Genomic DNA, 15,196 nt, shown 5'->3' with positions numbered 1-15,196 from the left:
TAAAAATCGACCACAGTAACAAAATAATTCAGAGCTCCATGAACATATACCTGCACTACAGTTTTAGTTAATTAGAAAAATCAAACTCTTCCATAACATATAAAGTGGAATTCACAAAAAAGATTTAATTAAAAATTAATTCATGTACATTAACATTTTTGTTAAGAATTTTGACCTGCCAGACTAGCATCTAATAAAAATCTATCATTTTCTTCAGCTATGAAGCTTAAGTTATCTTTAAATATTATGTTACTACAAGAATACATTAAGTATATAATAGCTATATAGAATGAAATATAATCTAGTTCATGAGGCCATCATTGCAAAGAAAATTTAAATCCAAATTTATAACAGAACAAGGAAAACAAATGATGGCTTTCAAATTCCTCTCATAATACAGTACCGAAACTTATGGAACACTTTTTAGAAAACATGTTTAAGGGTATTTTATCTTCAACATACAATGTATTTCGTCTTCAATATACAATGTATTTCAACATACATGTACTTCATCTTCAATATACAATGCTTTGACACTGGTTTGAGTAGTCAGGAAGATGAAATATTCTAGATTTATCAGCTTTCATTGGCCAAATATAAAAGATAAAAAATTTTAAATATACATTAATTTTAACTGGATTCAAGTTGACTTTTCTAAAATACACTGTTTTATTCCCTTGGTCAACAATGTATATTGAACATTACTTAATGCAATTAGACTCTTGGGACATCATAATTACGATTAGCAGTAATCCAAACACACAGAACTGCTTACCTACAACCCAAAATTTATCAGGTTGCTGTCCTGCCTCGGTAAGTTTTCAGGGCAACATAATAATGCCTTCGAAAAACTGAGATTTCTGAACTTTATATTAAAAGCCAATGCTGCTAGTAGTTCCTTGTCTTGATTGACTTTCTGTTCTGAAATTTTCTCTCTCTAGTTTTCAGTGGATCCCTACTCCATAGGACCTTCACTTCTTTCCCTTTCTCTTTCTTCCTGCTCCTTTTCTTTTCTTTTTTGAGATGGAGTCTTGCTCTCTTGCCCAGGCTGGAGTGCAGTGGCACAATCTCAGCTCACTGCAACCTCCACCTCCCAGGTTCGAGTGATCCTCCTGCCTCAGCCTCCCGAGTAGCTTGGTCTATAGGCGTGCGCCACCACACCTGGCTAATTTTTGTAGAGACAGTGTTTCACCTTGTTGGTCAGGCTGGTCTCAAACTCCTGACCTAGCTGATCTGCCCACCTACGCCTCCCAGAATGCTGGGATTACAGGTGTGAGCCATCACACCCAGCCTTCCTGCTCCTTTTCCAATTAGATCGGCTTTGAAACCAGCAGGCCTTTAGTTTTCATCATTCAGTGAATATATTCCTTTTTTTTCTGGTTAGCAAATGGACAAATTGTACCATTCATGTTTTATTTAAGTACTCCTTCAGTTACTTCCATGATTGTATTTAGAATACTTTCTGGGTACTCAAGGACAGATGAGCACCATATAACCTGGATATGACTCTATCCAGCCCTACCACTAAGTGAACAATATGTTTTCAGTATTCCTTATTATTGATTGAGGCTAAACATATAGATGCAGATTAAATTTTAGGTCACTTTATTTTTTACTTGGGGTTAAATAAGTGGTAGGATACAGCTTATGACGGACTTATAATGGCTCCCCAAAATAATTTATGTAATGGTATTTTTGCCTACAACCAACAACTAGAGGGGTTAATAAGATTGGTGCAAAAGTAACTGTGGTTTTTGCCATTGCTTTTGCACCAACCTTATACAAAGATCAACCTGGACTTTCAGTCAGGTTCTTTACATACATCTGTGCTCAGGAAAATAGAAGAAATTGAGACCTGATGGCTAGTTAATAAGAACGGATTTTCCATTTTCTTTTTATGGCTATCTGGACATTCCTTAGCAATAATTTACCCCTTTGTAAACAGTTTACATCAACAAGATCACAGTCTTAACAAATGAATTTTTCTCAGAACATATTAAAAACATGGTCAAAATTAATTTACCAATTTTTAATTTAAAATTAAACTCAACAGAGCTGTGGATCTTACTTCCCTTGACTTTGAAAGTTTTTCCTTAATTGAATTCAGATATCTCAAGTATAAATACAGTACAAGGCAAATTTCATGTGAAATTAGTCTTAAAAAAAAAATCTATACAAAAAGCACAATAAGCAACTTTTTAAAAAACAGAAAAGGAATGTTACAAAAACTAAAAATACTTAATATTTTAATAAGCAAAGGTAAATTTGTTAAATAAGATAAATTTGCATATGAAATCTGACATGCATAAGAAGAAAAAGAAGAAGTAAATAAGTTTAATTTAAGGCAAATGGCAGGGACCAGAGAGATAAAACTGTCATCAAAGTAGTAAGTGAAGTGTGATAGGTGGATGAGTACTAGGCAGGATGGTATCAGGCTTCTGGAGAAGTCATGTTAGCATTCTACATATTCAGAATTTTACAACAGCAAAAACTGTATTATCCCCTAGATTTGTTCAAGGAAGCTAAGGGCCATGGCAGGGAAGATTATAAATTATCCCTCTGATGCCATTTATACTATTTCATAAGTACAATTTGTGGTTAGGTCAAATACTTTAAGAGACTCATGGTGAACTCTATGTCCCAAAATATTAACTTTAGTTGTTCTTAAAACCTGAAATTCCTTTAACAGGGAAGGCAAATATTCTATTCCAAATAGAGCAATAATAAAGTGTTTCTACTTGTAAAGCAGGGGTTGGCAAATTGCAATCCAACAGATAAATAATGTTTTATTAGAACACAGCTATACTCATCTGTTTACAAATGGTCTATGGTTGCTTTTGTGCTACAAGGGCAGAACTAAATAGTTGTGAGATACCAAATGGACTCCAAAACCTAAAATATATATTTGCTTTTTTACAGAAAAAGCTGATTGAACTCTGCTCTAAGTTATAAACTGAATTTGCCTCATGGTAAGTATTATACATAAATGAATTCCTGCCTGTTTTTTCTTGGTGGAAGAAAGAGGCAGGACCCAGACTAGAAAGTATGAGAGTCCTAGGTAACTGAAGAAACAATTTCAATTAAGGAGAGGAAGTAGAAGCTAGGCCATCATGATTTTTTGCTATATAGTCATGCAGGGCCACAGCTTAGTGGAAACTGCTTCTGAAAAGTATAATTTATGCCAACATTGCTACTAATAACTTTTAAATATTTTAACAAGATAGTAACTTTTCTAACTTCCTTTTAATATAGCTTCATTCAAAGAATATTCATCAATCATGGTATAGATTTTGGCAATAATTTTCTCCTAAATAATGAAGCCGAATTCAAGTTTTTCTTACTCTCTCATGTCCCTCACCAACTGCTTGACCTCCCAAAACATATATATATCCAAGCCCACATACACCTATATGTCCAAGCATATGTTCAGTGTAAACGTCAGGGAAGAAGTGAATGAAAATTCATGAAGAGATAAATCATTTTGCTGAGTTTCTCTCTTAAATGTACGCATAGGGCTTTTTTTTGACATTTTCAATTTATTCAACATCAGTATAGAATGAAATAAGTTTTCAGGTACTATATATTAAAAATAAACCTACTCCTCATGCCCTCCACAATTGAAAAACCAAGATTATCACACATGGGCTAACACATGAAAAAAAATACAATTTTAACATTAGAAAGTTTTTAAAAGGGGATATAATTGTTTAAAATATTTACTTTTCACTTAGAAAAAAATATTAACTTTTCATCACTTAAATCACTTAAATATTCACTTAAAATATTTACTTTTCATCATGAACACTTAGAAATCCAAAAACTCTAATGGCCGGAATCATACTATGCAAATCATAAAGCAGCCTAATTTGAAATGTTTTTCTAGTCATTTCAAGCCATAGTCTGATTTTCTATGATTAGCACTGACAGTGTTTCATTTTTACACACTTTAAAATGTTAAAGTCTAAGGGTCAGAGATATAAAAAACAAAGAATTTAAAAGCAGAATAAAATAGCAGAGAGAGTTTTCTAAACTGCTAATCATTGTTTTAAATCAAAAATATGGCTTGATCAAAGGAAACTTCTCAATTTTCTATAAATGCCAAACAAAATAAAACTGGCCCACTGTACCCCAGCCCCTCAAAACAACACAAAGCAAGCTGAATGATAAAAGCCTATTTCTAAAGCTCATATCTTGCCTGCAAGACTGGGAGGGCTATGAGAACTGATGGCTGAAAGAGCTTTGGAAAAGCCCACACATTCCATGGAGAATACCACTACCTGGTGGGGGCTAGGCATAGCAAAGTGCCTTCCTGCCAAAGAAAGAAGAAAGAATCTGTATTTGGGATAGAACAAAAACCAATATTACAGTGTGTTTCAAAACAGATGAAAGTTTCAATAGTAAAATATTTAATAAATTTACATAAGATCATCGTTCTAATTGTTGGTACAGGAATATCTTAAAGATTAAAAACTGCACCAGAAACTTTAATATTGCATTTTATCATATAACTATTTGTTCATGCTTTCACAAATGGTCTGTAAGAAGAACTTTCTATAACTAAATTAAAATGTAATTACATTTGAGAATGATATCACTCAGATAAATAAAGCTTCAGTCTTAAAAAAATTTTTTTTAACTCACCAGGTAAAGCTTTTGAATGTGTCTGTTCTTTGCTAGGAACATGTGCACCTCCACCAAATACAGCGGACCACATTTTTTCATTTAGAGGATGGGCCACAATCCGAAATAGCTCATTACTTGAATGTGTGGCCAGGCCATGGATGAAGAGACTAAGATACACTGCTGTGAGAATTTCACAGAGCAAGACTGTAAGCCCTGACTGGGCTTCCTCGCCAGAAGAATTCAAAAGTCGAATTAGACAAGTTATTCCTAGAACAACAAACAAACATAGCTGTCACTGACCATAAATTTTTAAAATTAAAAATTAACTATATTTTCCTAATTTTAGGAAAAAATGTATTGTATCAGGATTTAATACTGTATGTTCTTCCCTAGATTCATAGAGTAGTAGCAGTTATTACAGTTAATGCACAAATAGGCTATTTGAGAGAAACATTAAAAATCTTTAACATTAAACATTAAAATCTTTAATGACTGAGATCTGATAGATAAAATTTCATAGACATGTTTTTCCAGTATGACAAAAGCAAAATGATTTAAAAAACGGTATTACAAAACATTTGAGTCACATTAGTATAACGATCACGGAATACTAATGTTAAGTAACTGTATAATTCAGAATGAGTGGTGAATACTGAACTGGTATCAATTCTAACAATATTTAATAATGATTATCAAGCGGCAAAACTAAAATCGTCTTTTTACTTATCTAAGATTATAAACAAGACTAAGAAAAAAATGATCTACACATAAAAATTATACCTGGCCACTGAGCTGGTGATGTATTGGGAGTTATTGCTTCATCTAAGCTTCCTGTTTTCAAAGAATGTCGATGAGGAAGCAGTACCGTCTGATATACCATTCCAGTAAACTGATTTGTTTGAAATGAACTAAGAGAAGAAAACAATATTTAAATCTATAAACTGTATATAATATTTTCATGTTTCAGATCTAATTTCAAGACTATCAATTTCTGCTTATTGATTATACTGCTAGTACATCTAAGTACTATACTGTACAGTCTAGTGCTATATGAAAACAAAGTATTCTTTAAGTGTAAATATACACATTTTCTAAATTAAAACACATTTTAAGAGATAGAGTAAGTACAAATGAGAAAACTAAATCACTATGAACTACAAGTAGCAAGCTTACATATTTGACTTAAAAACATAGTTATCTGGTTGAAAATGAAGTCACTTTAGGCTCCCTTTTATGTATAATGGCTAGTTTACCCTACATCAGGCACTGTAGCAGGTACTAGGCATATAAGGAATAACAATGTTTCTGTCCCTATAAAATTTACTCTAATAGGGGAACAAAACACAAATAATGTTATCATACTGCTCTTAAAAGATGAAACCTATGCATACGATGCTATCAAGGCAAAATAGAGGAGTATTTCACACAATTTGAGAATTCAGAATAAGCTTCCCCAAGTAAAAGATGCAAAGCGAAGACTAACAGATGAATGAACAAAAAAACTTGCAGCTTGACATACACTATGAAATAATTCTGACAGAAAATGGTATAAGGAATTATGTTAAGTCCTTTAGAAATGCCTACATCATACATTAAGTACATGAATATAATACTTAAATATATCACATTTATTGGTGTAAATGTGTTATGATTGGCAAATCTCATTGGTTATAACATTGTGATGCCTTTGTAGTTTCTCTTTACTTTCCAGTTTCAAGATGGCAGAGTAACAACAAAAAAAACCACCCTTATTTCTACAGAAATCATAGATAGGAAAGATAAAAAGAAGTTAATGAAAATAAAGTCTAAATAATAAGAAACTGAATTACTGAAGGATCAGGGTTAACGAAATCAAGTTGAAGCTACCTTGGGAAATACACAACCAGGGTGGTAAGTAAGGCTACCCACAGAAAATTCAAAAACAAAATTGATAGACAACCAAAAATCAATAAGGAAGGCTGACACCATGTAAGAAATAACAAACTCAACAAAAGATCTTCACCTGAGAAACCCAATTTATCAGTAAATTAAAGTACTTCATACTCAAAAAAAATTTTTAAATCAAGAAATGTTATAGAAACAGAAGCAACTATAAAATTCAATGAGATCTTGAAAACGAAAAACAGTATTTCTAAAATATAAATTCTTGCTAAATAAGACAGGACATTGCTGAATAATGAATCCGTGTTTGGAAAATGAAGCTAGAATTTATCCTGAAATGAAACAAAAAGAGATAAAGAAAAGGAACATAGGATGGGAAAGTTAAAAGAACATTAAGAAATGACCCAGAAGTTGCAATATCTGTTTAACAGGAAAGATAGAAAAGAGATGAGACAATATTTGAAGAAATAGAGTATTTCAAAGAACTAAAGATAGATACAGAAAGACCCCAGAGGGTAACAAACTATTTTTTTAAAGCCTAGATAAATTACAGTAAACTTTTATAACATAAAGAGAAATACAGAGAAATATCCCATACATCAATTATTTGGTAAAATTTTCTCAATTCCAAGTTACTTCCTCCCCTGTGCTCCCTGAACCTGTTACTATCTACCGTTTTGTTGTAGTTACCATTTTAGTACTATGCCATATTGCATACATATCATTTATCAGCTCACATGTTTGTCTCTAACTAGACTGACCCTAAGAAATAGACCTTATTTTATTATTTGCATTAAAATTCTCAGTGCCAATCACAATGTCTGACATAAGGCAGTGATCAGTAATAGGCTGCTAAATAAGTTATACTGAATAAAGGTTTGAGATTCATTTGCCATAAAAATTTCAAAGATGAACAAAAAGTACTCAAAACCTCAACCATACGCTGTTTGCATTATTTATATAGTTGTTTTTATATAGTTCTAAATCACTAACATACAAAATATGAAACCTCATTGCTTACTGTAAGCACTCTTAAATTTCATAAAAAGATAGTTACCTGTAGTTATGACTACCACAAAGGCACTGATAAATACAAGCAGAAAGTGAGGCTGCTAAAGTATGCATTACATATACCTGGAAAACAAAAACAAAATTAAGTATAACCTTTTTAAAGTACAGATTTTTTTTTTCAAGACCTACTATAATCAGCATTCTTAAAAGAATGAAAAAATTTTTGATTCTTTGCCTTCATAAACTATTTCCATTTTTTCTATAACACTCATTTTTATCTACATGAGTCTCACTACAGAAAATTTAAACAAAACACACTGAAGCCTTTAGCAGAAATTATAAAACACACATTTGCTGCCTAATTTCTTTTTCTAGAGCAAAGGGGAACAGATGTCAGCTCTCCAGTAGAGCATGAACCGTGTATTAAAGTAAGCCCTCCAACACTCAATCTGCTTTTTCCTCAACCAAAATATGAAGAGACAGTCTGATAACTGACAGTTCACCAATGGATAGGTCACTGAAGAATATGCTACCACATATTCTAGTTACCTTAGAAAACAATTTGAAGAGACTGAAACTAGAGAAAAGAGAAAGGATATAAGGTATGAAAGGCAGTAACTGAAAGGCAGTGAAGTCAGGCATTTGTTTTAAGGAAGAGAAGACTCTAAACAAGCATGGCAAGTGCCGTCACATTAGGTAGAACTGAGGATGAAGGAGAAGTTTCAGCTAGGTAAGAAAGCAAACTAGACTAGAATATTCTGATTGTGAAGTATGCCAGTCTTTTTGTAGATAAAAATGGAGAATGACATATCAAATCTAATTGCCAAATTTTCCTTGAAATGTCAATAAAACGTGGTATGAATTAAGAGATAATATAAAATTGAAGATGACAAAAACTATGTATGGGACTTGCAAAAATGATCACAATATTTTGCAGCTTCTGCAAGAGAGAATTGGACCTACTTCTCCACTCACTGTATCTAAGCTGGGCTTGACTTGTTCGACCAAGAGGACCCAACAGAAGTAAAGTGTGAGTTCCGAATCTATACCTCAAAAGGCCTTGCAAATTATATTCTTGCTGCTCTTGAACCCCTGAAACCACCACGTGGAAAAAATCTAGGTGTGACTGGGCCATGGGGTGCACAGACATTTGATCGAACGTTATTTTGGATGTCTGTGAGATGTTTTCAAGTAAGACAAACATTTGAATCAGACTGATTAAAGCAGATTGTGCTCTGTAATGTGAGTAGACTCAACTGACAAGACCTGAAAAGAACAAAAAGGCTGAGTAACTCGCGTCTAACTGCACTGAGCTGGGACATTGTTTTTCCTGTCTTCAGACTTGAACTAACACATCAACTCTTTTTGGGTCTTCAGGCTGCTGACTTTCTGACCTGAACTTAAATCACAGGTCTCTTGGTTCTCAGGCCTTCTGATTTGGACTGGAACTACACCTTCAGCTCTCCTGGGTCTCCAACTTGCCAACTGCAGATCTTGGGACTTTTCAGCCTCCAAAACCACATAAACCAATTCCTTATAATAAATCTCTCATTATATACATACACATACATACTGATTCTGTTTCTTTGGTGAACCCAGACCAATATATTAGGCTTGCCTGCTGGAGGATGAGATATATATGACTCAGATTCTCCTGTCAGTGCTGTCAACATGTGCCAACCACCAGAAATGTAAATGATACCATCTTAAATCATCTAGAACCCAATTAATCCACCAGTTGACCAAAGATGAATGAGAGAGTCCAGACATTAGTACAGCTGGCCCAAAACAAAGAACTAATGAACCAACCCACAGAATCATGAGCAAAATAAATGATGGCTTTTTAAGCCACAAATGTTTCAGGACAGGTTTTTTTTTTTTTTTTTTTTTTTTTTTTGCAGGGGTGGTGGGTGGGCGCAGAGTTTTGTTCTTGTTGCCCAGGTTGGAGCGCAAAGGTGCGATATTGGCTCACCGCAACCTCTACCTCCCGGGTTCAAGCAATTCTCCTGCTTCAGCCTCCCGAGTAGCTGGGATTACAGGCATGTGCCACTATGCCCAGCTAATTTTTTGTATTTTCAGTAGAGACAAGGTTTCTCCATGTTGGTCAGGCTGGTCTCCAATTCCTGACCTCAGGTGATCTGCCCACCTTGGCCTCCCAAAGTGCTGGTATTAGAGGCATGAACCACCATGCTGGCCTCAGGACAGTTCTTAAGCAGCAAAAGCTAACTGATACACCACAGGTATGCTATAATTTGAGTTTTAAATATGAAATATAATTTGGCTAAAATAAGCACAATCTGAAAGAAATTAAATTCCAAACTGTATAATAAGCACTATGGGCATTTATACTACAGAGCAGTACAGAAAAATAAGTAGTGAAATTCAATTGCAAGGATTAAGGTAACTAAAGAGGCTAATATTGTAGGAGAGTCCACCATCAGGCAAACAGAAAATCAAATTGGTGTGATATAACCTGTGAGGTGGATGAGAGCTACATGATAGTCTATTAAAAAAACAAACAAACACTCAAAAACAACTCTAGGGATATATGAAAACAGTCAATGTCAGTTATACTTCAAAAGATTTCAGTATGTCTGGAAAGTAAAGATAAAATGCGACATTAACAGCAGATAGAGTAACGATGAATAGGATGCTTTGGTGGATTAGACAATTAACTATAACAATATAATTAGTTGCATGCATTAGTATCACACAAGGAGCATCTTTAAAAATATACATTCCTGGGACATACTCTCACAGACTGATTCAATAAGTTTGGAGTGAACTTGAGAATCCAGACTTTTAACAAGCACTGCAGGTGATTCTGTTGTAGCTGGTTCACAAAGTACTGCCTACCCTAGAGGAATAATGGGGGCAAATAGTTCACATTATCCCTAAAATGTGGATTTCTTTAATATTAATAAGGGAAAACTTCATTTGCATACTAGTGCCTTTACATTAAAATATTAAATTTCTATATTTAAAAAACAATGAGCTTTTTGGTTAAATGTACTACTAAAGCAATCACTCATATTCACCTATTTTTCTCAAAGCAGTTAGACTAAATAAGCACTGTGATAAAAAAAAAATTCAAGAACTCTATTGGGTATAAGTAACATGAGTAAGATAAGCCAGTCTACAACCAGAAGATTTCTTTAATAGGAATCAACATAAACTTGATAAGGTAACAATTGCTATGCTTAGTCTGATGTTTAAAATTACTTTAAAAAAAAAACAACCTTAATATTTATCTTGCAGTTCTATCACTGTATAGATGAATTGAAAGCTTGAAACCAAGCATACTTACTTTATTGCTTTGGATATCAGGGTGGGGTGGTGAATCAAAGTTTATTATGGCATGGAGAATATCATGTGTTAGATTACTAAGGTGCAATAATGGATTGGCAACTACTGTTTTGGCATTGGCTGTACAAGCAAAGAGGAGAGGCACTGAGGTTTGCTCTGACAGAGGGCTAGAAAATAGCGGTTCTGACGTTTCCTTAAAAACAAAGAGGGATAAAACGTTAACCAACTATTTATAGTTACAAACCATTACTTCAGTAAATCAAGGGCTCTCTAAAACACTTCAAAACAATTAAAAAATAAAAGCATAATAGAAACTTAGAGTTAGAAGGGATGTGAAGAAGTCTGCATTCCAATAATCATATTTAAAAACAAGACATTGGCCAGGCGCGGTGGCTCACGCCTGTAATCTCAGCACTTTGGGAGGCCGAGGCGGGCGGATCATGAGGTCAGGAGATCGAGATCATCCTAGCTAACATGGTGAAACCCCGTCTCTACTAAAAATACAAAAAATTAGCTGGGCTTGGTGGCGAGCGCCTGTAGTCCCAGGTACTCAGGAGGCTGAGGCAGGAGAATGGCCTGTACCTGGGAGGCGGAGCTTGCAGTGAGCCGAGACAGTGCCACTGCACTCCAGCCTAGGCAACAGAGCGAGACTCCATCTCAAAAAAAAAAAAAAAAAAAAAAAAAAAAAAGACATTTGAGGGGGGACAGAGAAGGAAAACAAAAACAAGACAATATCCTTTTGCAATAAGAAGTCTGTCACCCTACAAGGCATTCAGACAACACTTTGGAGTGTGAATAAAGCAGGTCATAAGGCCTGATACTGAATTGCCTGAAACTACTATAAATACCCAACTTTACTAATTCATAATATGAAGGACCACACAAAAGGGAGCATTCCCTAAAGCGACTGTAATGAAGAAAATCAAGTCTTAGTATTCAAAACCAGAAAAGCAACACCAAAAACAGATTTAGACATGTACTATTTTTGACTATCAAGTAAATTACATACCTGCTGAGATTCTTGCAAAAGCAAAATCAATTCCATTCTTACAGATGCAAGACCCCCACCATGGGATCCATGAAGTATGCAGTAACTAAGAAACATTCTCAAAAGTGACTGATACTTCAAGAGCCACTGTCTTTTTTCCTGAAAATTTTCTCTCAGTTGTTTCACTTTCATTTGATGAGGCAAATCTTCAGCATCCTCATTTAATCCAAATTCACCTTCATTTCTGCCAAATGCAGACTGTAGTTCTTCAGCATCTGAGCAAAAGTCACAAGTCCTCTGAAGAGCTATCACCTCTTTTTCAAGCCAGTGGTATAGTTGGTAACGCAATTTTCCACCATCTATTTCATAGCCGGTAGATAAAGTACGAAGTTCTACTGTGAGAATCTTTAAACATGCTCTAAATTTTAATTGAACTGCAATTATATCTTCTGATGGATTTATAATGTCATTTTCATCTAGTGTGCTGAAAGATTCTGTGTAGTTAGAACTTACATCATCTAACTTTTTATCTGTTTTTCTCTGTAAAGGTTTTAGTTCTTTCATTGAAATAGGGACATCCTCATTTTCTTCATCATTATCACTGTCCCATTTTAACTCTAAAGAGTCATCCTGAAATACAACACTTGGTTGGCTCCAGTCAAAAGAAAGAGTAGAGTTTGATTGCTTCTCTGAGGAACCCTCTGAAGAAGATCCAAAACCATTTATCAGTGACTGTGACCAATCAATGGCAGAAGACTTATCTTCCCTTGCATCCAACTTTAATGGAGAAGAAGGAGAACTGTCTTTACTAGTATCCAGAAAACTAGAAGCTCTACAAAAAGGTCTTGTTTTCTTGATGACTTTAGGCATCTTTGATAATACTTCCAAAGCCAACATCGGGCAGCCAGCTTTTAAATGAGCACTGGCAGTAGTAAAAAATAATCGTCTTTCACTTAAATTAATTGTTCCTGCCAGTCCACTTTTTCCTGTTAGACTCATATGTGTGGAAAATGTATCAGATGATCCAAAATGACGTCTCAGCAAAAGAGGATGTGTTCTTAGATAATTGTAGAAATTAAAAACTGTAGGATTACAGGCTGATAAAACTTGATCTGAAAGTAAATTCATTTTATGAGCCAAGAAAAGTTGTTCAAGAGTTGAACTGTGTGTTTGTATCACAGTGTCTTTTCTCTCTCTACTATGACACCTTCATCTACAGGGTCTTTTGACAAAATTTTACTAATAGGCCACAATGATCCATGGCACTGAAGAGACAGCATCATATGTATAATGGACATGTTCTAACAAAGTAGGAAAACAAAGATTATGCTTCTTTCCCATTGAAACAAATCTCTTCAGGTAACATTCTAGGATAATTTAAAACATCCAGTTATAGACTCTTAGTTCTTTTTCTCCTACTTCCCTGGATACTTCTCCTCAGTCTGCTTTGCTAGTCCTCCTCATCTTCTCTACCTTTGAACGCTGAGAGTCTCCTGGGGTTTAACTGCTGACTTATTTTCTATATATATTCCCTGAGTTGAATTCATATAGTCCCATGACTTTCAATAACATCTACACGCTGATAACTTGGACGTCATCTCTATCTCCAGTCCCAACTTCACACTGAAAATCTAAACTCCTGTATCCAAAAGCCTACATTTCATTTCTACTTACATGTACTGCTTCAGGACCTTTTTATTTAGCGTGCCCTTGACTAAAACCACTCTTTACTTATATCTACATTGATTAACTCATTTCAACCAGTTCTCTGCTCAAAGTTCACCTTATCAGAGAAAGCTTCATGATCTAAAACAATACTTCCCCGTATCATTTACCTATTGTTCAATCTAAAAAGCCAAGAGTTACCTTTGACTCCTAATTCCTTTACACTCCATATCAAATCCAGTCCTATCTAATCAATCTTAAAATCATATCCCAAACCCAACCACCTCTCTCTGCCTCCATTCCAATCATTCTGGTTAAAGCCACTATTATTTTTTTGCAATTTTCCTCTAGAATAATACAAGTTTAATTGATAATAAAAGTATATAAAAATGTACAAATGTACTAGTCCCAAATCAAAATACAATTTTTACATTAATACGTGTAAGTATGAGAAAAGGTCAGGTGCAATGGCTCAGGCCGGCCGCAGTGGCTCACGCCTGTAATCCCAGCACTTTGGGAGGCCGAGGCGGGCAGATCACGAGGTCAGGAGATCAAGACCATCCTGGCTAACACGGTGAAACCCCATCTCTACTAAAAATACAAAAAATTAGCTGGGTGTGGTTGGGGGCACCAGTAGTCCCAGCTACTTGGGAGGCTGAGGCATGAGAATGGTGTGAACCCGGGAGGTGGAGCTTGCAGTGAGCCGAGATAGCGTCACTGCACTCCAGCCTGGGTGACAGAGCATCTAAAAAAAAAAGAGAAGGTGGGTCAGGGCTGGGCATGGTGGCTCATGCCTACAATCCCAGCACTTTGAGCTCAGGAGTTCAAGACCAGCCTGGGCAACATGGCGAAACCCCATCTCTAGCAAAAATACAAAAAAATTAGCTGGGCACAGTGGCACACACCTATGGTCCCCACTACTCAGGAGACTGAGGTGGGAAGATTGCTTGAGCTAGGGAGGTGGAAGCTGCAGTGAGCTGAGATAGCACCACTGCACTTCAGCCTGGGTGAGAGTGAGACTCCATCTCAAGAAAGAAAGACGAAAGAAAAGAGAAAAGAAAAGAGAAAAGGAAACAGGAAGGGAAAGGGAAAGGAGGGCAGGAACAGTGGCTCATGTCTGTAATTCCAGACTTTGGGAGGCCGAGGTGGGAGGACAGCTGGACGCCAGGTGTTTGAGATGAGTCAGGGCAACAAAGCAAGATACGGCATCTAAATTTTTTTTTTTTTTTTTTTTTTTTTAAATAAAAACACTTAGAAAGTGGCTGGAAAAGGCATTTACATTTTCCTTCATTACACAGAGGCTAGTTTGAAAATCTTTAGCTTAAATGGCTAGGAGACTTAAACAAATGAGTCAACCAGCTTTCTCAAAGGTTTAGAAAGTAAGACAAAGGCCACTTCCTGATTAAATGATACCACATCACAATCTATAAACTAGACCCTTTTCCAATTGGTATTCCAAATAATATAATATGTATTTTATCAGCTACCAAACACAATTCAATCTATGAAAAAATATCTGAACAGTAAATCTCCTTTTTATATGCATCTATATAAAGAATTCCATTTTATACTGGCCTCTGAGAAAGCTTTAACAAAGAGGATTTCTAAAAGAAAAGGTACTAGTAGACTCAAAAGAGTACATAAGCTCTACCAGTTCATAACAAGACAGTCAAAAAGTTTATCTAGCTAAAGATTTTCTAATCGTATCACTTAAGTCAACCC

General features: G+C 35.2%; 1 protein-coding gene across 11 annotated transcripts in view; it reads right to left on the bottom strand.

Moving 5' to 3' along the window:
- The window catches only part of DMXL1 (Dmx like 1), a 175,054-nt gene that overhangs the window by 65,563 nt on the left and 94,295 nt on the right, over positions 1–15,196 (bottom strand). For 7 of the 11 annotated variants that reach the window (XM_031666421.1, XM_031666420.1, XM_031666426.1 and 4 more), the window contains 6 exons: positions 11,831–12,921; positions 10,823–11,014; positions 7,562–7,638; positions 5,404–5,531; positions 4,642–4,890; positions 4,196–4,309 (listed from right to left, as the gene is read on the bottom strand). In XM_031666421.1, coding sequence (XP_031522281.1) covers positions 4,196–4,309; positions 4,642–4,890; positions 5,404–5,531; positions 7,562–7,638; positions 10,823–11,014; positions 11,831–12,921 — 1,851 coding nt within the window. The remainder of the gene's footprint in view (positions 1–4,195; positions 4,310–4,641; positions 4,891–5,403; positions 5,532–7,561; positions 7,639–10,822; positions 11,015–11,830; positions 12,922–15,196) is intronic. The other 4 variants (XM_021939615.2, XM_003900023.5, XM_003900022.4 and 1 more) reach the window with 1 other exon arrangement.

The sequence above is a fragment of the Papio anubis genome, chromosome 5, assembly GCF_008728515.1.
Source record: "Papio anubis isolate 15944 chromosome 5, Panubis1.0, whole genome shotgun sequence".
Lineage (NCBI taxonomy): Eukaryota > Metazoa > Chordata > Mammalia > Primates > Cercopithecidae > Papio > Papio anubis.
This window is presented reverse-complemented; position numbering and strand designations above follow the sequence as displayed.